The sequence below is a fragment of the Electrona antarctica genome (genome assembly GCF_951216825.1).
Source record: "Electrona antarctica genome assembly, chromosome: 7".
Classification (NCBI taxonomy): Eukaryota; Metazoa; Chordata; class Actinopteri; order Myctophiformes; family Myctophidae; genus Electrona; species Electrona antarctica.
The window spans coordinates 48,214,083-48,240,169 of record NC_136812.1 but is presented as its reverse complement, the minus strand read 5'-3'; the positions used below and the strand labels follow the sequence as shown (position 1 = coordinate 48,240,169).

Genomic DNA, 26,087 nt, shown 5'->3' with positions numbered 1-26,087 from the left:
GTGAAAATCACCCGTGTTTAGTGTTCTAGGGTTAAGTACTTTTGATACCAATACATTTGTACTTTTACTCAAGTACATTTAGATTTTCTGACATTGCAGTATTGATACTTTTACTTGATTGGCTGAGCACGGAATGCGATGTATGATGATGTATGATGCTAATTAAGCTTCCACCTTTTCCAGCTTTTCCATCCACCACCAGCTGTCTAAAAACTCGGAAGAGACGCCGCCGGAAGACTACAGCGAAGACTACCTTTGGATGGAGTATGGACCTTAGAGTATATATGACACCCCGACAGACGACGTCACACTGATAAGAAACAGCATGTGCGCGCATACCGGCAGCAGAAGAACCCTTCCTCTCGTAAGATGCAATGGAAAAAAAATGCCCCATCAAACTTTCAGTTGCTGTTGGGAATTGATTACATGAAACAGTCACCCGTGTGCCCAGACCCCATGTTTGTAAACAAAAATTTGGTCTATAGATCTAAATGTTATGATTAAAATGTTCTATATGTCAGCTTAATAAATTGAAATAAGCTTCAGGTTATGAGAAGATGTCTGATTTATTTTTTTCTTTCTTTTTATTTTTACAATGTGGTACAATGTGTCAATAATACATATTTATGTTGTTTTTTCTTTCATATTTCTGCTGTTGAGAAGAAACCACCCAACTCCAAAATGTTCCTTTTTTAGAAAATGAAAAATTAAGAAAACCTTAAAATTTGAAAACAAAGCAATACAACAAAGCAATACAACAAAGCAATACTACCTCATCAAACTTGGTGTTGTGATGTTATATAATAAAACAAAAAAACGACCAAACATTTGTTTGATTGCGTTTGATACATGTGAATATGGCCTAATAAGGCCTCATTCAAATGTATCAAACACCAATCAAGCAAATGTTTGGTCGTTTTTTGTTTTTTTAGGCCACCACAATGCTTTTCCAATGGGAGTCACATGGTTTGACCAAACATTTGTGTTCGATTGCTGATTGCTGGCAGTGTTCTGCCCCTGCCCTTTCATCAAACAAAAATGTTTGGTCAAACCATTTGACTCCCATTGGAAAAGCATTGTGGTGGCCTACAAAAAACGACCAAACATTTGCTTGATTGGTGTTTGATCATTTTCAAAATCCACCTGTTGGTGGCGCTGTAACTGGCCAATGTGAAAAGGGTGGGATATATTCCTCAGCCTAGTAGCCTATGAAAGTCTGTGAAAGATTCCACGTAAGCTGCCTTCATGATTTGAGTCATTTTCAAAAATCCACCTGTTGGTGGCGCTGTAAGTCTGTGAAAGATTTCACAGACTCCAGGTCCCCAACTAAATCTTTAACTCTAACAAGTACTGTACTTTTAGGCAGACCTAGAATAGTACAACAATAGTACAACAACAACAACAACAACAACAACTAATTTCAGTAATGGAGGAATGGAACACCTTTCCAGAATGGAATTTCCAGAACAATGGAAGGGGGTGAGCCATTCATTATCCATACATAATTTTAATTTGACCAACAACAACAACAAACTGGTTCTAAATGTTCTCCTTTGACAAACAACATTGATTCTAAATGTTCTAATATGAGAAATAAGGTAAAATAAACATGAAATAAACATGGGGCGAGATATCCATGCGTTGGGGCGAGATATCCACGCTTTGGGGGCGAGCTATCCACGGCTTGGGGCGAGCCGTCTTCACTTTTCGAAATTCCGGGGCGAGCCGTCTTCACTTTTCGAAATTCCGGGGCGAGCCGTCTTCACTTTTCGTGGACGCGAGTTGGCAAAGGGGCGAGATGACCTGTTACCCTAACCTGACTCCGCCAGATGGGGCAGCAGAGAGTATACTGGGTTTCCAGTGTACTCTCTGCTGCCCCATCTGGCGGAGTCAGGTTACTGCTACCCTGCCATCAGACTATAATGCAAATGCATAAGAACTGCCTCCCCAAAGTTTGCGTGTGGTCCTGGTAGTGTGTTTATGTCCACTTATGTGTTTACTGTTTTTTTTGTTTGTTCAGCTTGATTTATGTGTCACTCTATGCTGCTGTAGCGCTTCAATCTCCCTTCGGGGATTAATAAAGTATCTCATCTCATCTCATGGATGGATGGACATTTGAAAACTTGGGAAATGGGACAAGGACATTCTGCATTAGTAGACTGGCTGGCTGCTCCGACTTTCTAAAGTATGTAGAAATGCTATTTGTAAGTAGGCTACAAATAGCAAATTTTATTCAAGTAGGCCTACATTTTTAATTTTGGGCTTTTACTTGCACCAGAGTGTTTGTACATTGCTAATTACTTTTAGTAAAACATGTGAGTACTTTCCACACCACTTTGTTTCCAAACCCGCAGCAGTTTAACACTACCACTAGATGGCAGTGACGAGCGCAGTATCACCAATGAATGACGTAATGATTCTCAAAGTTAAAAGCCCTAGAAGTGTCTCTGCTTCTCGCCGGGCGCAGTGGCGTGCGCCTGTAATCCAAGCTACCGGGAGGCTGAGGCTGGCGGATCGTTTGAGCTCAGGAGTTCTGAGCTGCAGTGGACTAGTCTAGTTATAAGAATGTATATGCTACCATTCAATAAAAGTCACTGTATATTATTATAAACACTAGCTCAATTGAAGTCAAAATACTAGTTTGCTGCTGCAAACTTGTTTTAGCTGCCTTTAAGTATTGCTCACAAAAACCTCTGTACTCGTTTAGGATGGTGTGGCCTACCCAGAAATGTAAAACAGAATGCCTTCCTGCACTCATTCATAGATGTTAGCATGTACACAAGGGGTGCGTATGTGCTCTGATGTAATATTGATTGTGGCCAGAGGGTGGAATCAAATGATAAGATACAGTATAACACATGGGCTGTAATGAGTAGATGTCTCTGTCGGAGAATGAGAGTCAAGGAAAAGGACCGTATGCTACAGTAGGTTTTCCTTCAAGGAGCAGATAAGTCAAGGTCAATACAGTAGGTATACTCTTTCAAAGAGAAGATAAATCAAGGGCAATAATATGGTTGTTATAATCAAATTAAAATATATTTTCATAGTCTCTGTACTGTGTAAGAGATTTTCTTTAGTTAAAATAAGTGTTAAAAAACTCCATATTGTTGATAGCCTACTCATGGCTGTATAGTGTTTGCTGCAGTAATAGGACTACAGGAGTCTCCATGTCTCCAGCATTTTATTAAACAGAAAATGCATTTTCAGGAACCGAAATGATCGGAATCGGATCGGGAGAAAAAAAGTATCAATATTATATCCTTATACCCTGATATTAGACCGGATATTGGCTGTGATTTTGGATTTTGTACTATTGCACTATTATGCACCACAAAGCTGGAATAAAATTCCAGGTTACATTAGGAAATCCCCAACCATAGCTGTTTTTAAGTCCAATTTAACTCCAACAGTAGTGGCAACAGACGAAGCAGTGATCGTCTCAACCATTACTCTATGGCTCTGGTCTCAGCCACCGCGGTGTATTTTTTGACATACCGTTTTTCTCCAAAGTTGAATGTTGCCACTACTGTTGGAGCAGCCATAAACTACACAGGTGTATCCTGATGTTCTGGGCATGTGAGGCTGAGGGCGTGTTCTCTCCTCCGCGTCATTAGCACCCATACCATAGGTGGAGTTGGCGAAAGGGCCTTTCTGTGTGGAGTTTGCATGTTCTCGCCGTGTCTTGTGTAGTGAAATTCACTGGTCAATTAATAGTATGAAATTAAAGGGTCAGAGGCATTGCTTAAAAGGTGGTGGTGGTTGTGCTCTAAAACATGATCGGACAGGGGAGATGTACAATAATTATTAGTACAGGCCTGTGGTACAGTCGTTCTGCCAAGAGCACAAGGAATCAGACCATGGTTATACTGTTCTGTTACAAGGACAAACTGTGAGGAAAACTTGAAGTAAAAACTTCTATAGACTGAGACTTAGGGAAACATTTTTCCTTTTATTTTATCATGCTCATAAAGTGCTCTGTGCTCAAAGTGCAATTAAAAAGCAAACGTTTCGGTCCTAAGACCTTCGTCAGTGCTATATGATTTTCACAGACAAAGAACTTGCTATTAAAGAGCTCAAAGAATACAGCTCAGGTGCTGAGAATTATTATTATTACTGATGGTGGGGCGTGGACATTACAGAATAGATAGTTCATACAGTTATATAGGAAACATGAGTACTGCATACACCACATTTTGACAGTCTTATACAAAACACTTTTTGAAAATAACTTCTCTATAGGTAGCACTGGAGTGAGAGATCTTCGTTCAAGCCACCCGGATTGACAGACTGTAAATAAAAAATAAATCACCCCCTCTTCTAGATTTCTTAACTTGTTCAATAACTGTGAACGACAGATCTGCTATGTAGTGACCGGCTTCCATGAAATGTCTTGCGACAGGAGATTTGATATCATTGCATCTAATGGCACTCATGTGTTCTATGATGCGTGTGCGTACTGCCCTGGATGATTTGCCTACATACTGTAGATTGCATTTGCATGAAATCATGTAGACTACATTAGAAGAACTACAATTTACAAATTGTCTGATAGTGTATTGTTTGTTATAGTAACTGCACTTGTAAATGTGTTCATTTTCTTGGAGTTTTTACAGGCCACACAATGTAGACAAGGGTAGAAGCCGGTGACTCCATCCATAATGAGAGAAAAGAGGAGGGTCAGTGAACACTTTGGCACCTTCAGGATCAGCTGACAAAACATGCCAGTGTTTCTCTATGATGCTACGTATATCATTGCTCAAAGGATTATAGGTAGTGATGCAGGCACATGAATGTTTATTTTTAGTCTGTGCAACCTGGTTTGGATTATTCAATTTAGTTAAAGCAGAGTCAAGCCATTTTTTGGGGTACCCTCTTTCAACAAAGTTTCTGTACACGATGTCTCTCTCTTTTTCAAAATCTGAAATATGGCAAACCTTTCTTCAAAGCAGGGGGGTGTGCACTGGTGGCATGTAAAATACTATTCTTGTCTGTAGGTTTGGTGTACAGAGTGGTGGACAAACTGTACCATAAACAATGCTTATTGTCTCAACGCAGTGTTATATTATTAGTATCGCAACGCGAGGCTAATCAACAATAGTTATCAGGCCTATAGACATCTTGGCTCTTACGTCATAATGTACCGAAAATAATGTTACATATAATAAATGCTAATAACATAAATGGACATATGCCAGCCTGCAGCATGAAGAATTTTAACCTGAACATTTTAACCTTTTATATTATGCATTTTTATGTAATAAACGAAAACACTGAGGGTATGTACTTTGGTACGTGCCAAGTTGTTGACAATAGTGTATAATCATGTACACAGTGTTTTTAGTTCCTCAAGTGTCCCTCCAATGGTGGTGAGTTGAGTGACGAGCTCCAACGAGATGACACTGCAGACAATATGTATCACACGACAAGTTTATTTCCAGTACATTATGTTGTTTATCTTCTGTTATTCATCCTTGTGCCCCGGCTATGATAAGTATATATGACATAAGAGTCAAGATGTCTCCCATTGAAAAAAGTTTGGACACCCCTGCCTTAGTGCCTCTGAGAGCAAGATATAGCCCTCTTAGGCCTGATAGCTATTGTTTATGGTACAGCTTGTCCTTGTAACATTGCTTGTCCTCGTGCAGGAACTACTGTACCACAGGCCTGTCCAAACTCAATGTGTCTCCCTTGTCCACTCGTATTGTATTGAAGCTTGTGGTTCTCAGCCCATATGTTGGGGTCCCCCAGGACGGTCTCCACATTATTTTGGGTGGTCTCCAGATGACAGTGAAGTGAAAATGTAAGGAATTTGAAGACCTTTTTAATACCTTCAAGGTTCAATGTTGTACTTTATTGTTACATCTTGTGACTTGTACATAAGAGTAAAACGTATGATTTATTTTGGGGGGTCATGGCCTGAAAAGGTTGAGAACCACTGTATTAAAGGTTCAATGACATTAATTTTAATTTCAATTTATTTTTCGTTTGTAGGAATAGCAGGAAATGATGGATTGATATTTGATAGTGCTACTTCTTTCTGTGGGTGTGCAGGACGACACGTCCCATTTATTGCCTGATCCAGAAGCAAGGAACGTTGACGGGAAGCCGACCAGGGAGTCGTGGCGGAGGGGACGAAAGATCCTCCTTGGGAGCAGTCAGTGGCGTATCCAGGAATTACGTTTTGGGCAGGCAAGATCATGTGTTAATTGTCGTCTCCCCGTGCACAATCGTAGCACTAAAGGTTTTCAAAGAGATATACCTGCCAGACAGTAGGATACAAAGGCTGAAAGGCATGCATTTACATTCCAATGGGTGATTGATGGTCGCGCTCTACCGCAACGGCCAATCAGCTGTCCATTAATAGTTCTCAGGTCTTGTTTTTGTCCTTTTTTTTTCTCATTGTATGGATTTTGGCCAGGCCAGAAATGGATTTGGACAGGCGGACGCCTGCCCTCGCCTTATTGTAGATACGCCTCTGGGAGCAGTCCTGATGCCCAGCATAACCCACGGAAGCCTGTCGATCCAGGCATTGTTCCGTGAGGCTGGCCCGCAGAGCAGCTTTCATAGCGCGAGGAAAACATTCAAACATGCCGTTTCCCTGTGGGTGGTATGCGGTGGTGCGGTGGAGCTTCGTGCCCAGGCCCTCAGCAACGGCGGTCCACAGCTCAGACGTGAACTGGGAACCACGGTCACTGGACAGGTCAGACGAGAAACCCAGTCTCGATGAAAGCCTGGGCAACATCAGCAGTCGTCGTCGAAGACAGTGGGACGGCCTCCGGCCAGCGGGTTGTCCTGTCCACCATGGTGAGAAGGTGGGTGAAGCCATGGGAAGGAGGCAGAGGGCTCATCAGGTCCACGTTGACGTGGTCGAAACGCCGTTCTGGCACCAGGAATGGCGTCAGAGGGGGGGCTTTAGTGTGGCGGTGCACTTTGGAGCGTTGGCATGTCACGCAGGTGGTCACCCAGTCCCGTACATCCTTTTTGAGGCCATGCCAGACAAACTTGGTTGCTACCAGTTTTTGTGATGGCTTCCTGCCCAGGTGAGAGAGCCCATGGACAGCGTCAAAAACGCGCCGACGCCACCGACAGGGCACGTCAGGCCTGGGCTGACCCAGCGAGACGTCGCACAGGAGCATGGCATCGACGTCGGTGGATTGCTGTACCTTGCGCTCACTGCTGTCAGCTCAGCTGTCGGCTGAAGAAAGCGCGTGCCTGCCAGGCGCCGTCCACCCACTGCTCGTGCACGGCACCAACGGCATAGTCCAAAGCGTCAGTGGTGATGGAGCAACGGGTGCGCCAGCATGGTGACATAGAGCGTACTTGGCAGCCCTGAATGTGCTGTCCCTCTCCGGGGACCCGTCCACAGCGTGCTTGGGGGATTTGCGTCTAAGGGCCTCATACAGGGGTCGCATGAGGTGGGCTGCCCGGGGCAGGAAACGGTGATAAAATGTTACCATGTGATACCAACTGATAGTAGTTTACATTTGTAACCAAGCTGTATAATAGCACGCTGGTACTTTTAAGTACCTAGGTAAGTAATGCTAACCTGACTTATCTGGCGGAGTCAGGTTAAAGGAATGCCTCTTCTAGACTGTTGTCAAATATACATGCCACTTCCAAAATGGTCACTTCTCTACTGTCCTCATCAAGAACAACAGCATCTGGTGTATTAGCTGTTACATCTGAAAAGGCAGGGTTACACGCATGCACGCACACACGCACGCACGCACGCACGCACGCACGCACGCACACACACACACACACACACACACACACACACACACACACACACACACACACACACACACACACACACACACAAAACTCTCTCGTGTGAGAGTCAAGATGGCACAGCTAGAGCACGAGTGTCACTGTAAAATGGGCGGAGCAAGTCTAGCTGAACGTACGATAATAACAATAGAACATACATGTAGTAACTATCGACTGGGAAGATTTTATATGTATGGGCAAATTATACTTTGGGGCAGCCGCCGCAAAGGCCCGATGACCCCTAGTTCTTTGTTTTGGTCGCTGATCTCAAGGCTCTGGCTGGGAAAGGGTGCCAACCCATTTCAAAAGCATGTTGAAATCTTAAAGTCAATTGGGAAGCAGACAGGGAGCCAATGGAGCGAGGCTGCAGTGATATGGTCTCGCTTCTTTTTTTCCTGTGAGGAGACGGGTGGCGGTGTTCTGGATCGGCTGTGAGGAGACGGGTGGCGGTGTTCTGGATCGGCTGTGAGGAGACGGGTGGTGGTGTTCTGGATCGGCTGTGAGGAGACGGGTGGTGGTGTTCTGGATCGGCTGTGAGGAGACGGGTGGCGGTGTTCTGGATTGGCTGTGAGGAGACGGGTGGCGGTGTTCTGGATCAGCTGTGAGGAGACGGGTGGCGGTGTTCTGGATCGGCTGTGAGGAGACGGGTGGCGGTGTTCTGGATCAGCTGTGAGGAGACGGGTGGCGTGTTCTTGATCGGCTGCAAGAGCCAGTGGTGGAAAAACTACTCTACCCCAAACCCTAACCGTAACCGCAAGCACGATGCAACGCATGTCGGACCAAACGCACTGCCGTGGAAGTGAGCAGCAGTCGAGTGTCATAATCCCCCCAGCTTCCCTGGCAGATGCCGCCCCTCCCCCCGGCAGCGCCGCGGCTGTTACCGGCAGTTGCGACGTCTGGAGCGGCGGCTGCCGAACGGAACGGACCGACAGTGCCGCGGAACGAAGCTGTCACAATCCACCCACCTTCTCCGGCAGGTTCCGCCCCTCCCCCCGACAGCGCAGAGTCTCATTGCTGCTGCCGGAGAATGCACTCGCTGCTTATGCTCCATTGCAGGCATGCCGCCAAACGGATTTGGGATTACAGTTTACGGGTGCTTTTAAACTCTGCTATGCGCTTTCCCAAATGCGTATGGCCACAATAGCAATTTTGGGGAAAGCGTGCCAACACGCCCATGCAAATAATGGTGTCGTGTCAGCATAATGGATATAATAGCGGGTAACGCTGCACCAAGGTACCATTTAGGGATAACACAAGCTGCTATATCCGTAATTTGCGGGCATTGGCTGACTTGTGGGCATTGTCGCAGTACAGGTAAAAGCACTGACGGAAATAGAGCCCTTATAGTCATAAGGGCTATTTTTTTTTTAAACTATTTCTACTATTTGTTTTATCTTTATCTTTTATCTTGTTTTATCTTGCAAATCAGATTACATTCATTATGATGAATGACCTTTTGATATTGATGAAATAAAATGGTTGAAATGCAATGCATTTGTAGCCTGTGACTTTATTATGGTCCGAAAGTAAATTACGATAGGTAAGAGATGTACACTAGTTGGCCCTTGGGTGTTTTCATGTTTTCTAATCTGGCCCCCATTGAAAACAGTTTGGACACCCCTGCCTTAGTGCCTCTGAGAAAAGATATAGCCCTCTTAGGCCTGATAGCTATTGTATATGGTACAGCTTGTCCTTGTAACATTCCTTGTGCTCATGGCAGAACGACTGTACCACACACAGGCTTGTCAAAGCATGTGGTTCTCAACCTGCAAGTTGAACCAAATTGACCCTTATGGGTCCATTTGTACACTCGGGGGTCCTTTCAAATAAAACATTTGAGAACCACTAGTAGCCTACTACTTGGCCTCCTAATGTGCAATAGTGTCATGGTAAAGAGTACGTGTCATATTCTGACATTCAAAACAATAACATTATAAAGTGTGTGTGCCTGGGCGGCTAGTATAGCGGTCCGGGCACTAAAGGCTGCTAAGGCAGCCTGTCACCATACTGTACACTGTCCAATAAAGGCAGAAAAAGCCCAAAAATATATCTTAAAAAATAAAAAATAAAGTGTGTAAAAATAAAATAAAAAATGCCACAGACAAGACCAAGTCTTTGCCACAGACACGTTTGTGTACGGCAGTGATGGACAAAGTACGGTACTCGCATTGTTTACTCAAGTAAAAGTAGCAATACTGCAATGTAGATACTACAAGTAGAAGTACTGCATTCAAAATGTACTGTAGTAAAAGTACAAATGTACTGTACGGTATTTGGAACCATATAATTCAACATATCTCCTTTTTTTCTTTTTAAAGATTTGTTTTTGGCTTTTCTGCCTTTATTGATATAGTATCAAGTGAAGATAGACAGGAAAGAGAGAGAGAGAGAAGGGGAGAGACACGCAACAAAGGTTGTCATGACTCGAACACGCAACGCGATAGGCCCTATCTCTTATTCTTGGACAAATGTGCACCGTGTGAAGCCTATAGGTCTGGCCTGTCTGGCCTATTTATACAAGCTAAGTGTATCCCAAGGCCTGTTCTTAACTGTATTCAAAAGCTAGGTGAAGTGCCACCAAGATTACAATTATTGTGTTATATGGTTCCTGCAGGACTGTCCTGACTTGTTCCTGGGGTAATCTGTAAAAGGGGTTTTGTTGATGGGCCAGGAGCAAATTGTTGATCAAATTGCCTTCAGAGAGGCATTGAACACGCCTCTCTTCTTCACCTCTATGCCTGTAAACTGCCACTACGTTATGATAATTCAGTTGGTCCGGTCATTATACGTGTGGATGGTCATTTTGGGGCCCACTGCCACTTGCTGGCAGCGGAAGCCTTGTACTCTGTCTGCTAATAAATGACCATCTGAGCCTGAGGAAACATCAAGCAGCTGTCTGCTGTCTCAACTTTCTCTCTCAGTTTTTAGTCAAGTCTCGGTACAAGGACTCGGGGGTGTCCAATATTTACCACAGTATCAAAAGTAAAAGTACTCATTATTCAGAATGTCCTGTTTTACAAGTTTTCAAATGTGAAAAAATGTCAAAGTGGTTTGAAAATAGCAGATCTACAAGTTCACAATGTGTCGCATCGCGACGCATTGTGAGTTTATAGATCTGCTATTTCCAAATGGGCGAAATGTATATAGGACTGAAGTGAAGTAACTAGTAACTAAAGTTGTCAAATAATTATAGTGGTGTGAAAGTATACAATATTTAATTGCCTCTGAAATGTAGTGGAGTAGAAGTTAAAGTACAGAAAATTGGACTTACTAAAGTAAAGTACTTAAGTGGTACTTAAGTAAATGTACTTAGTTACTTTCCGCCACTGGTGTACGGAGGTATTGATGACCCCACCTGCCCGAGGTCTAGGTTTATACTTGCTATTCTATTGATTGAAGCACATCTCATCGACATTGGAGAACATCACGTTTTCTATATCAAACCTTTTATTTACTTTTGTATCTGTTATGACTCACATACCCGTGACCATAGCATCATGGCAAGGTCACATTGTTGTTTTGTTGAGCGTTTATAAGTCCAACTCCTTATTCTCTTGCCAGGATCTGATTTAGATTCATCTCAGAAGCAACAAGCCAACAGGACAACTTTTTTGAAACGGTGAGCCCATTTTCTGTTGTGTAGTTCTGACTCATTTAGTACATTTATTCAACTACTGTACTGTACTAGAGTTAAATGTTGAGATATTTTTACTTAAATTGAGTATTTCACTACATCTCTGAGGAAAATATTGTACTTTTACTCTACTTTACTTTACACTACAACTATTTGAAAACGTTAATTACTATAGTTACTTTGTAGATTTAGATTTGATTATTTTAACCACTAAAGCTCAATGTATTTTGGCTATTTTCAAAAGATTTTGAAAACTTGAAATGGGACATTCTGCCTAATGAGTACTTTAAGTACATTTTAATGTCAATATCTTTGTACTTTTACTCAAGTAGTTTTAATACCAGACTTTACACATGTGAGTACTTTTTCCAACACTGAAACTAGTTGATTGTAGTTTGGCATAGAGAACACTATACTACTACTACTACTACTACTACAATCAAACGACATGACGGAATCAAAACAGTTTTCTGTAGATTTTCAAACATAAACGTAATTGTTTTTTGTAGTATTGTTGTTATGAAATACAATGTTCTTATTATTATTTTATTTGACTATTATTACTGTTACTAGATGAAGCTGTGTTTCCTGATCTCCATCTCCATACTGGCTGTCCTGTCTCTGAGCCACTGTGCAGGTATGTACAGAGGCATTCACAGTGGTGGAAAGTACTTTTACTTAAGTACTGTATACTTAAGTACAATTTTGAGGTATTTGTACTTTACTTGAGTATTTCCAATTTCCAATACTTCTACTTCTACTCCACTACATCTCAGAGCCAAAATGTGTACTTTTACTCCACTACAATTATTTGAAAACTTGAGTTACTTTGGCGATTTTAATTTTGATTAGAAAACATACATTAACCACTTCAACCCTATACATTTCGGCCATTTGAAAATAGCCCATCTACAAGCTCACAATGCGTCGCAAACTCGCAACGTGACTCATTGTGAGCTTGTAGATCTGCTATTTTCAATAGATTTTGTACACATTTTGAACTTGTGAAATGGCACATTCTGCACAATGAGTACTTTTACTTTTAGTAGTCCTAGTTTAAGTACAATTTGATGCAGATACTTTTGTACTTTTACTCAAGTACATTTTCAATTCCTTACTTTTACTTGTAACGAAGTAGTTCTAAATTGCAGTATTGGTACTTTTACTTAAGTAAAACAATTGAGTACTTTTTTCACCACTGGGCATTCAGTAGGCTTGATTTGCATTGGTTAAAATACGTGTTAAAAAGCTCTATATTGTGATAGTCATTTCTATAGCGTGTTTGTTCAGTACCGTGCTCTCCAGCTCTATATTGTGATAGTCATTTCTATAGCGTGTTTGTTCAGTACCATGCTCTCCAGCTCTATATTGTGATAGTCATTTCTATAGCGTGTTTGTTCAGTACCATGCTCTCCAGCTCCAAGTCTGGATACAATGTTATCCAATCAGGATAGAGAACACAGTCAGGATACAGATTAAACAAGTGGAATTGTAAGTGATGACACAAAGAAATAAAAAAATCACACCCGTGTGAACTGAGGTCTTATATATATAGCCTGATCAGCTGTGGTCTGACGTAATGTCAGTGACCATAGTAACCATGCTCATTTTTTTGGGTCCCACGTACAGGTACACACACGTACAGGTACACACATACATAGACACATACATACAGACAAAGCTGGTTATTGGAGTGGTTTGCACCACTCAAAAAAAAGCTGATTAATGGCTACTCTCTCCTGATTGGCTGAAATTGTGTCACCTACCTGAAAATGTATTTTCGGTTTATTGCGACCGGAGGTCACATTTACTAGTATGAAATCCTGCATCTCACGTCCGTCCGTCCGTCACACCTCCATATATGGTTGCCAATCCATCATGCCTCGTGACATCACGTGACATCATTGAGACCCTTAACGCCTCCATATATGGTCACGCCTCGTGACACGTCACACCACCATATATGGCCAGCAACTCTTGATCTGATCTGACCTCAACAAACCCTGTACACTCAAGACACGCTCCATATATGACCAGTACAGAACATATTCCATATGCTGATCTGACCCCCCCATGCCAAAGTGCCAGCACTCGCCCAGCAGTCTCCTATCTGCCGTCACCACTTACTGGTTAAAGAACTGGAGAGACAAGGAAACCCCAGTGACTGAACAAACACTGTATAGCAATGATTACTATTATTGTGATTCAAACTTTTAACAAAAAAACAAACAAATGGATTTATTCTCAACTGTACTTCTGCTTCTGCACAGTATCCAACCAATCATGCACCCAATGTCTCTTTGCTGTGGCCTGTGGATTTTTCACAGTTAACAAATACTTTTTTGATTGATTGAAGAATTTATTAACAGATTGGAGAAAACACATAAACACACCAAAACAGGTCAAGTCAACAACAAGTCAAGGGATTCGCATGTCTTAATGACTGTTGGTAGGGCGTTCCACATTTTGGTGGCATATAGGAGAGAAATTAATTTAGTCCCTTGTTTGTGCCGAATCTGGGTTGCACATGGTTTATTGAGCTCCCTCTGGTGTTGTGGGTGTGGACTTCGTTGACATTAAGGAAGTATTTAGACAGGTACATGGGTATCTTAGTGAAGTATTTAGACAGGTACATGGCTATCTTGGTGGTGTATCGAATCTTGTGGATCAGACCCATTGCAAGATGCTGTACTCTGTCGTCAACCCTAAGCCATTCTGTCAAAATGGGCAGGGGTGAGGTGGGTTCGGGGAGTGAGGCCATGTAGTAACCTGACCAGTTTGTTTTGGGAAGTCTGGAGCCTTGTTTTAAGGGCCTTTGAGGTTAACCTTTATTATTTTACTTTCAAAGGTGCTGATGCCATGACCTCATGGACCATGAAACAAATACATGTAGGTAACGTGAAGCCATAGTGAAATATTTATTGTATATAACTGAAGACTATAGAGCAGTCGCACCCGACAAATTAGAAAGAAGAAAAAAGGGGCAGGGTACAACACTTTTTTTGTTGTTTTTCTTCTTTCTAATTATTTGTTCGGATCAAAACATTGTGTTTATTGTCATGAGTTGTCACCATCCCAGTTGGCTTTGTCCGAGGCCTTAAAAGGTCTTAAAGTGATAGTTCACAATTTTTAAACTTAACACAACACAACACAACTAACTGACTTCAGTACCACACAGTGAACTGACACAGCAACACAACACAAGGTCAAATAGACACACACAAGACTAAGTATACACACATGAACTAGTACTGACAACAAGTAGTGCATATAGTATACACAGAATGACTAACAACTCCTACTACAGTGTGTGTGTGTGTGTGTGTGTGTGTGTGTGTGTGTGTGTGTGTGTGTTTGTGTGTGTGTGTGTGTACACAGTATATGTGCAAATTAAGTACTGTATGTATGTATAAATTAAGTATTTATACTTGTGCAAGTGAAGTATGTATGTGCAACTTCAAGTGAAGTATGTATGTGTAAATTAAATATATATGTATGTGCAAGTGAAGTACCTAAATGTCTGGTCTCTGTTGAGCATTTATTACTCTCCAACTCTTCTTTTATTTTGTCAGGATCTGAAAGCGGTGAGTCAATCTGTTCTGCTTCTGTTCAGTTTAACACATGACAACTAGTAGGCCTATACTTTGAATACTGTATACTACACATAAACACGTAAACATTGTTGTGGGTCTCTGTTGAGCCTTTATAACACCAACTCTTCATTATTTTGTCAGTATATCGCAGCAATTCAGGAGGTGAGTCAATATGTTCTGCTGTCCAGTTTAACGAATGGCTAACTACTAGTAGGGTACTTCAAATATACACATGTAACACATGAACACCAGCACAAATGTGCAGTAGTACATATACACAGAATGACTACCAACTACTACATGAAATACACACATAAATGACTAGTACTTCAAATATAGGGTACACAATTATTTATTTCTGGTCTCTGTTGAACATTTATAACTCTCCAACTCTTCTTTTCCTTTGTCAGCATCTGATGGAGATGGAGGTCAGTCAATCTGTTCTGCTTCTGTTCAGTTTAACACATGACAACTAGTAGGCCTATACTTCAAATACTGTATACACATAAACACGTAAACATTGTTGTGGGTCTCTGCAGAGCCTTCATAACACCAACTCTTCATTATTTTTAGGGATGTGCCGATGAAATATTTTGGCCGATATCGATATCCGATATAATGAATTGCTGTTATGGCCGTTAACCGATATTACTGATGTCAATATGATCTAATTTTGTATTGAAAAATTCTAATAATTTTGTCCATTCAGAAAAATACATGTAACAAGGTGTCTGCACTGCAGGCTTAGGCAAGTCAGGTTTAACTTGAATACCTTTATATGTAATATCGTGAGCTTGTAGATCTGTTCAAGGTGTTACTTTGGGCTTGTTTATCTGTAAAGAAAGACCAATTAATTAATCAGTCTGATTGATTAATTGAACCGATGCCGATTAATCTAAAAACAACTCAAATCGGCCGATACCGATGTGTTTGCCGATTTGCATCACTAATTATTTTGTCAGGCTACCACAGCAATTTGGGAGGAGTCAATCTGTTCTTCTTCTTTTCAGTTTAACAAATGACAACTAGTAGGCCTATAAATACTGCATGCATACTTCAAGTGCGTGTGTGTGTGTTTGTGTGTGTGTGTGTGTGTGTGTGTGTGTGTGTGTGTGTGTGTGTGTGTGTGTGTGTGTGTGTGTGTGTGTGTGTGTGTGTGTGTGTGTGTGTGTGTGTGTGTGTGTGTGTGTGTGTGGGGGGGGTGTGTGTGTGTGTGTGTGTGTGTGTGTGTGTGTGTGTGTGTGTACAGTATATGTGCAAATTAAGTACTGTATGTATTGTATAAATTAAGTATTTATATTTGTCCAAGTGAAGTATGTATGTGCAACTTCAAGTGAAGTATGTATGTGTAAATGAAATATATATGTATGTGCAAGTGAAGTACCTAAATGTCTGGTCTCTGTTGAGCATTTATAACTCTCCAACTCTTCTTTTATTTTGTCAGGAAATGAATGAGGTGAGTCAATCTGTTCTGCTTCTGTTCAGTTTAACAAATGACAACTAGTAGGCCTATACTTCAAATACTGTATACACATAAACATGTAAACATTGTTGTGGGTCTCTGTTGAGCCTTTATAACACCAACTCTTCATTATTTTGTCAGAGAACCGCAGCAATTTTCCAGGTGAGTCAATATGTTCTGCTGTCCAGTTTAACGAATGGCTAACTACTAGTAGGGTTCTTCAAATATACACATGTAACACATTAACTCCAGCACAACACCAGCACAAATGTGCAGTAGTACATATACACAGAATGACTACCAACTACTACATGAAATACACACATAAATGATTAGTACTTCAAATATAGGGTACACAATATTTTTTTTCTGGTCTCTGTTGAGCCTTTATAACTCTCCAACTCTTCTTTTCCTTTGTCAGCAACTGAAACCGGTGAGTCAATCTGTTCTGCTTCTGTTCAGTTTAACACATGACAACTAGTAGGCCTATACTTCAAATGCTGTATACACATAAACACGTAAACATGGTTGTGGGTCTCTGTTGAGACTTTATAACACCAACTCTTCATTATTTTGTCAGGTTACCGCAGAAAATTGGCAGGTGAGTCAATATGTTTTGCTGTCCAGTTTAACGAATGTCTAACTACTAGTAGGGTACTTCAAATATACACATGTAACACATGAACTCCAGCACAACACCAGCACAAATGTAAGGACATTTGTGCTGGTCTTTGTTGATGCTTTATCACTCCAACTCTTCATTCTGTTGTCAGGAGATCCAGGAACAACGTAAAGCCAGTCAGGTGAGTCAATATGTTCTGCTGTTCAGTTTAACAAATGATTAACAAGTAGTTACTAGTACTTCACATGCTGTGTACACAATTCTTTTTTTTGCTGGTCTCTTTTGAGCCTTTATAACTCCAACTCTTCATTATTGTGTCAGGACATGTACGACGGCTTGTACGTGTGTGTGTGTGTGTGTGTGTGTGTGTGTGTGTGTGTGTGTGTGTGTGTGTGTGTGTGTGTGTGTGTGTGTGTGTGTGTGTGTGTGTGTGTGTGTGTGTGTGTGTGTGTGTGTGTGTGTGTGTGTGTATGTATGTATGTATGTATGTATGTATGTATGTATGTATGTATGTATGTATGTATGTATGTACAAGTGAAGTATGTGTGAATGAAGTATCTATATGTGCGCAGATTAAGTATTTATATTTGTGCAAGTGAAGTATGTATGCATGTATGTGCAACTTCAAGTGAAGTATAAATGAAATATATATGTATGTGCAAGTAAAGTACCTAAATGTCTGGTCTCTGTTGAGCATTTATAACTCTCCAACTCTTCTTTTCTTTTGTCAGGAAATGAATGAGGTGAGTCAGTCTGTTCTGCTTCTGTTCAGTTTAACAAATGACAACTAGTAGGCCACTTCATATACTGTATACACAAACACGTAAACATTGTTGTGGGTCTCTGTTGAGCCTTTATAACACCAACTCTTCATTATTTTGTCAGGTTACCGCAGCAAATACCGCAGCAATTTGGCATGTGAGTCAATATGTTCTGCTGTCCAGTTTAACGAATGGCTAACTACTAGTAGGGTACTTCAAATATACACATGTAACACATTAACTCCAGCACAACACCAGCACAAATGTGCAGTAGTACATATACACAGAATGACTACCAACTACTACATGAAATACACACATAAATGACTAGTACTTCAAATATAGGGTACACAATTATTTTGTTCTGGTCTCTGTTGAGCCTTTATAACTCTCCAACTCTTCTTTTCCTTTGTCAGGAACTGAAAGTGGTGAGTCAATCTGTTCTGCTTCTGTTCAGTTTAACACATGACAACTAGTAGGCCTATACTTCATATACTGTATACACATAAACCCGTAAACATTGTTGTGGGTCTCTGTTGAGACTTTATAACACCAACTCTTCATTATTTTGTCAGGTCATGTACGACCTGACAAAAGTACTTAAGTACTTTTGATACCAATACATTTGTACTTTTACTCAAGTACATTTAGATTTTCTGAATTTTACTTGTAACAGAGTATTTCTACATTGCAGTATTGATGCTTTCACTTGATTGGCTGAGCACGGAATTTATTGTATGATGATGTATATTATCACTCCAACTCTTCATTCTGTTGTCAGGAGATCCACGAACGTAAAGCCAGTCAGAAGGTGAGTCAATATGTTCTGCTGTTCAGTTTAACAAATGATTAACAAGTAGTTACTAGTACTTCACATACTGTGTACACAATTAATTTTTTTGCTGGTCTCTGTTGAGCCTTTATAACTCCAACTCTTCATTATTGTGTCAGGACATGTACGACGGCTTGTACGTGTGTGTGTGTGTGTGTGTGTGTGTGTGTGTGTGTGTGTGTGTGTGTGTGTGTGTGTGTGTGTGTGTGTGTGTGTGTGTGTGTGTGTGTGTGTGTGTGTGTGTGTGTGTGTGTGTTTGTGTGTGCGCGCGCGTGTGTGAAGTTATACAGTATATGTGCGAATGAAGTATGTATGTACCTGTATGTATGTATGTATGTATGTATGTATGTATGTATGTATGTATGTATGTATGTATGTATGTATGTATGTATGTATGTATGTATGTATGTACAAGTGAAGTATGTGTGAATGAAGTATCTATATGTGCGCAAATTAAGTATTTATATTTGTGCAAGTGAAGTATGTATGTATGTGCAACTTCAAGTGAAGTATGTATGTGTAAATGAAATATATATGTATGTGCAAGTGAAGTACCTAAATGTCTGGTCTCTGTTGAGCATTTATAACTCTCCAACTCTTCTTTTCTTTTGTCAGCATCTGGAAGCGGTGAGTCAATCTGTTCTGCTTCTGTTCAGTTTAACACATGACAACTAGTAGGCCTATACTTCATATACTGTATACACACAAACACGTAAACATTGTTGTGGGTCTCTGTTGAGCCTTTATAACACCAACTCTTCATTATTTTGTCAGGTTACCGCAGCAAATAACGCAGCAATTCGGCAGGTGAGTCAATCTGTTCTGCTTCTGTTCAGGTTAACACATGACAACTAGTAGGCCTATACTTCATATACTGTATAAACAAACACGTAAACATTGTTGTGGGTCTCTGTTGAGTCTTCATAACACCAACTCTTCATTATTTTGTCAGGTCGTGTCCAAAGTACACGACATTAGCACAGCAATTTGGCAGGTGAGTCAATATGTTCTGCTGTCCAGTTTAACGAATGGCTAACTACTAGTAGGGTACTTCAAATATACACATGTAACACATGAACTCCAGCACAACACCAGCACAAATGTAAGGCAACATTTGTGCTGGTCTTTGTTGATCCTTTATCTTATTTAAAATCCAATGTAAGGTTACCAGTGAAGGGCAACCTGCCTATTCACTGGGGACTATGCAAGACACAACACCAGCACAACACCAGCACAAATGTAAGGCAACATTTGTGCTGGTCTTTGTTGATCCTTTATCACTCCAACTCTTCATTCTGTTGTCAGGAGATAACCCATAACCTATAACCCCGTCTTGATGTTGCTCATGCTATATACACCAGATGTTTAAGGAGGTGAGTCAATATGTTCTGCTGTTCAGTTTAATGAATGACTAACAAGTAGTATACAGGCTACTTCAATATAATACACAATGACTATCAGACAAGTACAATATGTTAGTCACACAAAATGAATGGTTGTCATTCAGGACAATCTTAGCTATGACACAAATGGTTGTCAAACCAGCAGAAGCACAACATATCAATGTAACAAGCACACAGAGCAGTCTAGTTCCCTTCTTACGACGGTGTGATGCACCAAAAATAGCAGATACTGCATCTGAATCAGGCTGTGAGTTTGTAGATCAGCTATTTTTAGTGCATGACACTAACACTATTGCACAACAAAGCATCATTAGTGCTCCTCCTGCGCTGCAGTCAGTGGTGTAATGTAACTAAATACATTTACTCTAGTACTGTATAGGCTACTTAAATACTTTGAGGAACTTTTAATTTACAGTATTATTTACAATTTACACTATACTTTTACTTCTACTCCACTACATCTCAGAGGTACTTTTACTCCACTGCAATTATTTGAAACCTTTAGTTACTAGATACTATTATACAAAACATAAACTAACTACTTCAGCAATGTATACATTTTGGCCATTTTAAATTATTTTGTATACATTGCATACATTTGAAAACTTGTGAAATGAGACATTCTGCATAATGACTACTTTCTACTTTTGGTACTTTAACCCTATAGAACACTAAACATGTTTTTTGTTACACCATCACTAAACACGGGTATATTTTACACAATGTAAAATATTCCATAAAAAATATTTCTCATCAAAATATATTGCAATACAGCAATATATGGCAACTTGAGCCACTCTTCTTTAATATTTCATCATGACTTATCACAAAAAAACAAAAGATATAAAAAAAAAAAAGATAAATGAAGTTGGGAACTTCTCCTTTGGTCCACCCATTTCTAGGACATGTGAGAATGGTCCAGTGAAGAGAACAATAAAATAAAAGTCCATTGTGAGTGTGTGGGATTTTTCTCTATCACACTATCACTAAACACGGGTGAAATTCACCCGAACACCTGCCTGTAGAAAAAATCAGGGATGTGGACAGGGAAACAAAGCTACCTTCTATGATGTTGTAACAATCGCCCTTTGTGCATTAGGGGAAATTATTAACTAAGGAAGATCGTAGGGTTATAGTTTGTATATTTATATAGAGATGCCACAAAAGGTAACTGACAAAATAAAACGGTTCACAATGAAATCTGTTACTTTTCTCATAGGAAAGAATACTATTCTACAAATAGTCAGCATCACATGTCACATTTCACTTCATAAAAACAATAACATGTATAGGAACAATAAAGCAGAATAACCTCATAATGTCATCATGAAGCTACTGAAAGACCCATCCACCTCAGACATCAGCAACATTATGATGTCACTGAGCATCATGAAGCTACTGAAAGACCCATCCACCTCAGACATCAGCAACATTATGATGTCACTGAGCATCATGAAGCTACTGAAAGACCCATCCACCTCAGACATCAGCAACATTATGATGTCACTGAGCATCATGAAGCTACTGAAAGACCCATCCACCTCAGACATCAGCAACATTATGAAAATTACAAAGATATAAGCGTCCGGGTGAAAATCACCCGTGTTTAGTGTTCTAGGGTTAAGTACTTTTGATACCAATACATTTGTACTTTTACTCAAGTACATTTAGATTTTCTGACTTTTAGGGGCGACTCACACGGTCGCAACAGATTGATGTATGCTTGTTGTATGAGATGTATGCTTGTTGTAAGCTCTCAATGCATTTCCAATGGGAGTCACATGGTTTGACACAACATTTGTGTTGTATGAGGGGGAGGGGTGCAGTCGAAACACAGCCGAAAGCCATACAACAGCTTGTAGTCCAAAATGTTGATTCAAACCATGTGACTTCCATTGGATATGCATTGGGGCGGACATGACACTTAGAACATTCATACAACAAGCATGCATCAATGTTTTAAAGGTGTGAGTGAGGCCTTACTTGTAACTGAGTATTTCTACATTGCAGTATTGATACTTTTACTTGATTGGCTTAGCACGGAATGTGATGTATGATGATGTATGATGCTAATTAAGCTGCATTTCCATCCACCAGCTGTCTAAAAACTCGGAAGAGACGCCGCCGGAAGACTACAGCGACCACTATAACTATTGGTTGGACTATCTCGAACCCTCACCCGAAACCTAACCTCCCACGGGGCAGCACACCTAAACCTAACCTTAATCCATGTCTAACCAATGACTAGTAAACTAAGTATGCACCCTGACAGACGACGTCACACTGATAAGAAACAGCATGCACTCACGTGTAAAAAATGCCCCATCAAACTTTAATTTGCTGTTGGGAATTGATTACATGAAACAGTCACCCAGTCCCCATGTTTGTAAACAAATAATTGGTCTATAGATCTAAATGTTATGATTAAAATGTTCTGTCATGTCAGCTTAATAAATTGAAATAAGCTTCAGGTTAAGAGAAGATGTCTCATTTCTTTTTTTCTTTCTTTTTTATATATAATAATATAATAATATATATAATAATATATAATAATTTTTATATATAATACTACCTCATCAAACTTGGTGTTGTGAACAAAAAAACAACCAAACATTTGTTTGATTGCGTTTGGTACGTGTGAATATGGCCTAATAAGGCCTCATTCAAACGTATCAAACACCATTCAAGCAAATGTTATATGTGGCAAATGATACATGTGTTCCCATACAACAACAACAACAACAACAGATCAACTGTAGGAATGTAACCATTTATTTGAGTGAATATATATATATATATATATATATATAAATCTTCAAGATTTGAGTCATTTTAAAAATCCACCTGTTGGTGGCGCTGTAACTGGCCAATGTGAAAAGGGTGGGATATATTCCTCAGCCTAGTAGCCTATGAAAGTCTGTGAAAGATTCCATGTAAGCTGCCTTCATGATTTGAGTCCTTTTCAAAAATCCACCTGTTGGTGGCGCTGTTAGTCTGACTCCAGGTCCCCAGCTAAATCTTTAACTCTAACAAGTACTGTACTTTTAGGCAGACATAGAATAGTACAACAATAGTACAACAACAACAACAACTAATTTCAGTAATGGAGGAATGGGACACCTTTCCAGAATGGCATTTCAAGTAGGCCTACTGTACTTTTAGGCGCAGTGGCGTGCGCCTGTAATCCAAGCTACCGGGAGGCTGAGGCTGGCGGATCGTTTGAGCTCAGGAGTTCTGAGCTGCAGTGGACTATGTCGATCGGGTGTCCGCACTAAGTTCGGTATCGATATGGAGCTCCCGGGGGAGCCCGGGACCACCAGGTTGTCTAAGGAGGGGTGAACCGGCCCAGGTCGGAAACGGAGCAGGTCAAAGCCCCCGTGCCGCTCAGTAGTGGGTTTGACCTAGAATCAACCTGTTGTGTTGGGTGGGATATGGGCTAATATAGACAGTGCTTTGTATGGGAACACTTGCTATATGCATCCATGTGTATTATCACCATTTCCACTGTTTTTTTTATACCAATGGTCCATAATAATTTCCTAATAATAATGACTCGACCAGTGCAAAATCAACATCCTACATTACCATCATGCATTAGCCTGATTATCAGACTGTAGCTTACTCAAAGAGTGGGCGGGGTCTTTGCGGGCTGGATCCAGGCTAATCATGCATGCAATACCTCCATGCACTGATGCAGTGATGCACCACGTCTACGGACCACTTATAAGGAAAAAATTGCACTTGTGTGAAGTGAGGGGCGCTCTTATATCATACATCTTCATACGTAGGCTACATCACATTCCGTGCTCATTCAATCAAATTAATCATCACAAATGTCATGCCGGCCAATCACTTCACTTTTCTGCCCTCACTTTTATACTCAATATGCTCAGCCAATATGCTCAGCCAATATGCTCAGCCAATCAGCTACGTTATAGGGTGATCACTATCAGAATTAAATCACCGTGTTTGTGTTCACACAAAAACAGACAAAGCGTTATGCTTTTGTGCATTGTGGTGGGTCAGATGTTTGTTACATATAGGCATATGTGACAATGATGATTTTATTTAATGATCAATAAAGACATCAATCAATCAAAAAAGAAACCCCGGCAGCCGGTCAGGTGGTATATATGCGTTTGAATATCACTATTTACAAGTCTAGTTATAAGAATGTAAATAATATGTGCTACCATGCAATAAAAGTCACTCTATATTATTATAAACACTAGCTCAATTTATGTCAAAATAGTAGTTTGCAGCAGCAGCTACTTGCAACTGCAAACTGCATAGAGTAATGGTTGAGACGAAGCAGTGAAAGGTCCTGAAAGATACATAACATCAGTCTTACCCAATACCCAATCTTTCTGATGTATGAACACAAGGCTGCTGTACTTTAAACCTCATACTCTTTCAGGACCTTTCACTGCTTCGTCTCAACCATTACTCTATGGCTCTGGTCTCAGCCACCGCGGTGTATTTTTTGACATTCCGTTTTTCTCCAAAGTTAAATGTTGCCACTACTGTAAATAAACCACACAGGTTTATCCTGATGTTCTGGGCATGTGAGGCTGAGGGCGTGTTCTCTCCTCCGCGTCATTAGCACCCATACCCTAGGTGGAGTTGGCGAAAGGGCCTTTCTGTGTGGAGTTTGCATGTTCTCGCCGTGTCCCATAGGGTTGTGTAGTGGAATTCACTGGTCAATTAATAATATGAAATTAAGGAGTCAGAGGCATTGCTTAAAAGGTGGTGGTGGTTGTGCTTTAAAACATGAGCGGACAGGGGAGATGTACAATAATTATTAGTACAGGCCTGTGGTACAGTCGTTCTGCCAAGAGCACAAGGAATCAGACCATGGTTATACTGTTCTGTTACAAGGACAAACTGTGAGGAAAACTTGACCGAAAACGACTCGCTCACTGTATAACAAAATGAAGTAAAAACGTCTATAGACTGATCGAGACTTAGGGAAACATTTTTCCTTTTATTGTATCATGCTCATAAAGTGCTCTGTGCTCAAAGTGCAATTAAAAAGCAAACGCTGACGACCTTCGTCAGTGCTATTTGATTTTCACAGACAAAGAGCTCAAACAATACTAGCTCAGGTGCTGAGAATTAGTGTTATTAGTGTTGGTGACATCACCTGATGGTGGGGTGTGGACATTACAGAATAGATATACAAGTTCATACAGGTATATAGGAAACATGAGTAGGCCTACTGCATACGTACATCACATTTTGACAGTCTTATACAAAACACTTTTTGAAAATAACTTCTCTATAGGTAGCACTGGAGTGAGAGATCTTCGTTCAAGCCACCCGGATTGACAGACTGTAAATAAAAAAATCCATCTAGATTCAGTTTGGAGGAGTTTAGTGTCTAAATCCCCCCTCTTCTAGATTTCTTAACTTGTTCAATAACTGTGAACGACAGATCTGCTATGGAGTGACCGGCTTCCATGAAATGTCTTGCGACAGGAGATTTGATGTCCTTGCATCTAATGGCACTCATGTGTTCTATGATGCGTGTGCGTACTGCCCTGGATGTTTTGCCTACATACTGTAGATTGCATTTGCATGAAATCATCTTACTCATGTAGACTACATTAGAAGAACTACAATTTACAAATTGTCTGATAGTGTATTGTTTGTTATAGTAACTGCACTTGTAAATGTGTTCATTTTCTTGGAGTTTTTACAGGCCACACAATGTAGACAAGGGTAGAAGCCGGTGACTCCATCCAGCCCTGTGTGTTGCTGGGGGGGTATGTAGCAGTCTGCTTTCACCATATAGTCTCTGATGCTTTGAGATCTATAATGAGAGAAAAGAGGAGGGTCAGTGAACACTTTGGCACCTTCAGGATCAGCTGACAAAACATGCCAGTGTTTCTCTAGGATGCTACGTATATCATTGCTCAAAGGATTTTAGGTAGTGATGCAGGCACATTAATGTTTCTTTTTTTTCTTCAATTTAGTTAAAGCAGAGTCAAGCCATTTTTTGGGGTACCCT

At 40.6% G+C, this 26,087-nt stretch overlaps 1 protein-coding gene and 1 long non-coding RNA gene across 2 annotated transcripts in view; both read left to right on the top strand.

The window, feature by feature from the left end:
* Window positions 1-546, top strand: part of LOC306926042 (uncharacterized protein) — a 44,034-nt gene extending 43,488 nt beyond the window's left edge. The window contains exon 15 of the mRNA XM_079505273.1: window positions 184-546. Within this exon, the coding sequence (XP_079361399.1) occupies window positions 184-210 (27 nt within the window). The 3' untranslated portion in view covers window positions 211-546. The remainder of the gene's footprint in view (window positions 1-183) is intronic.
* Window positions 547-11,334: 10,788 nt separating this feature from the next.
* LOC306926044 lies at window positions 11,335-16,433 on the top strand. The gene is made up of 5 exons (XR_013790360.1): window positions 11,335-11,389; window positions 11,978-12,041; window positions 14,253-14,293; window positions 14,977-15,159; window positions 15,408-16,433. It is a non-coding gene; the product is annotated as an uncharacterized lncRNA (long non-coding RNA).
* Window positions 16,434-26,087: the final 9,654 nt, after the last annotated feature.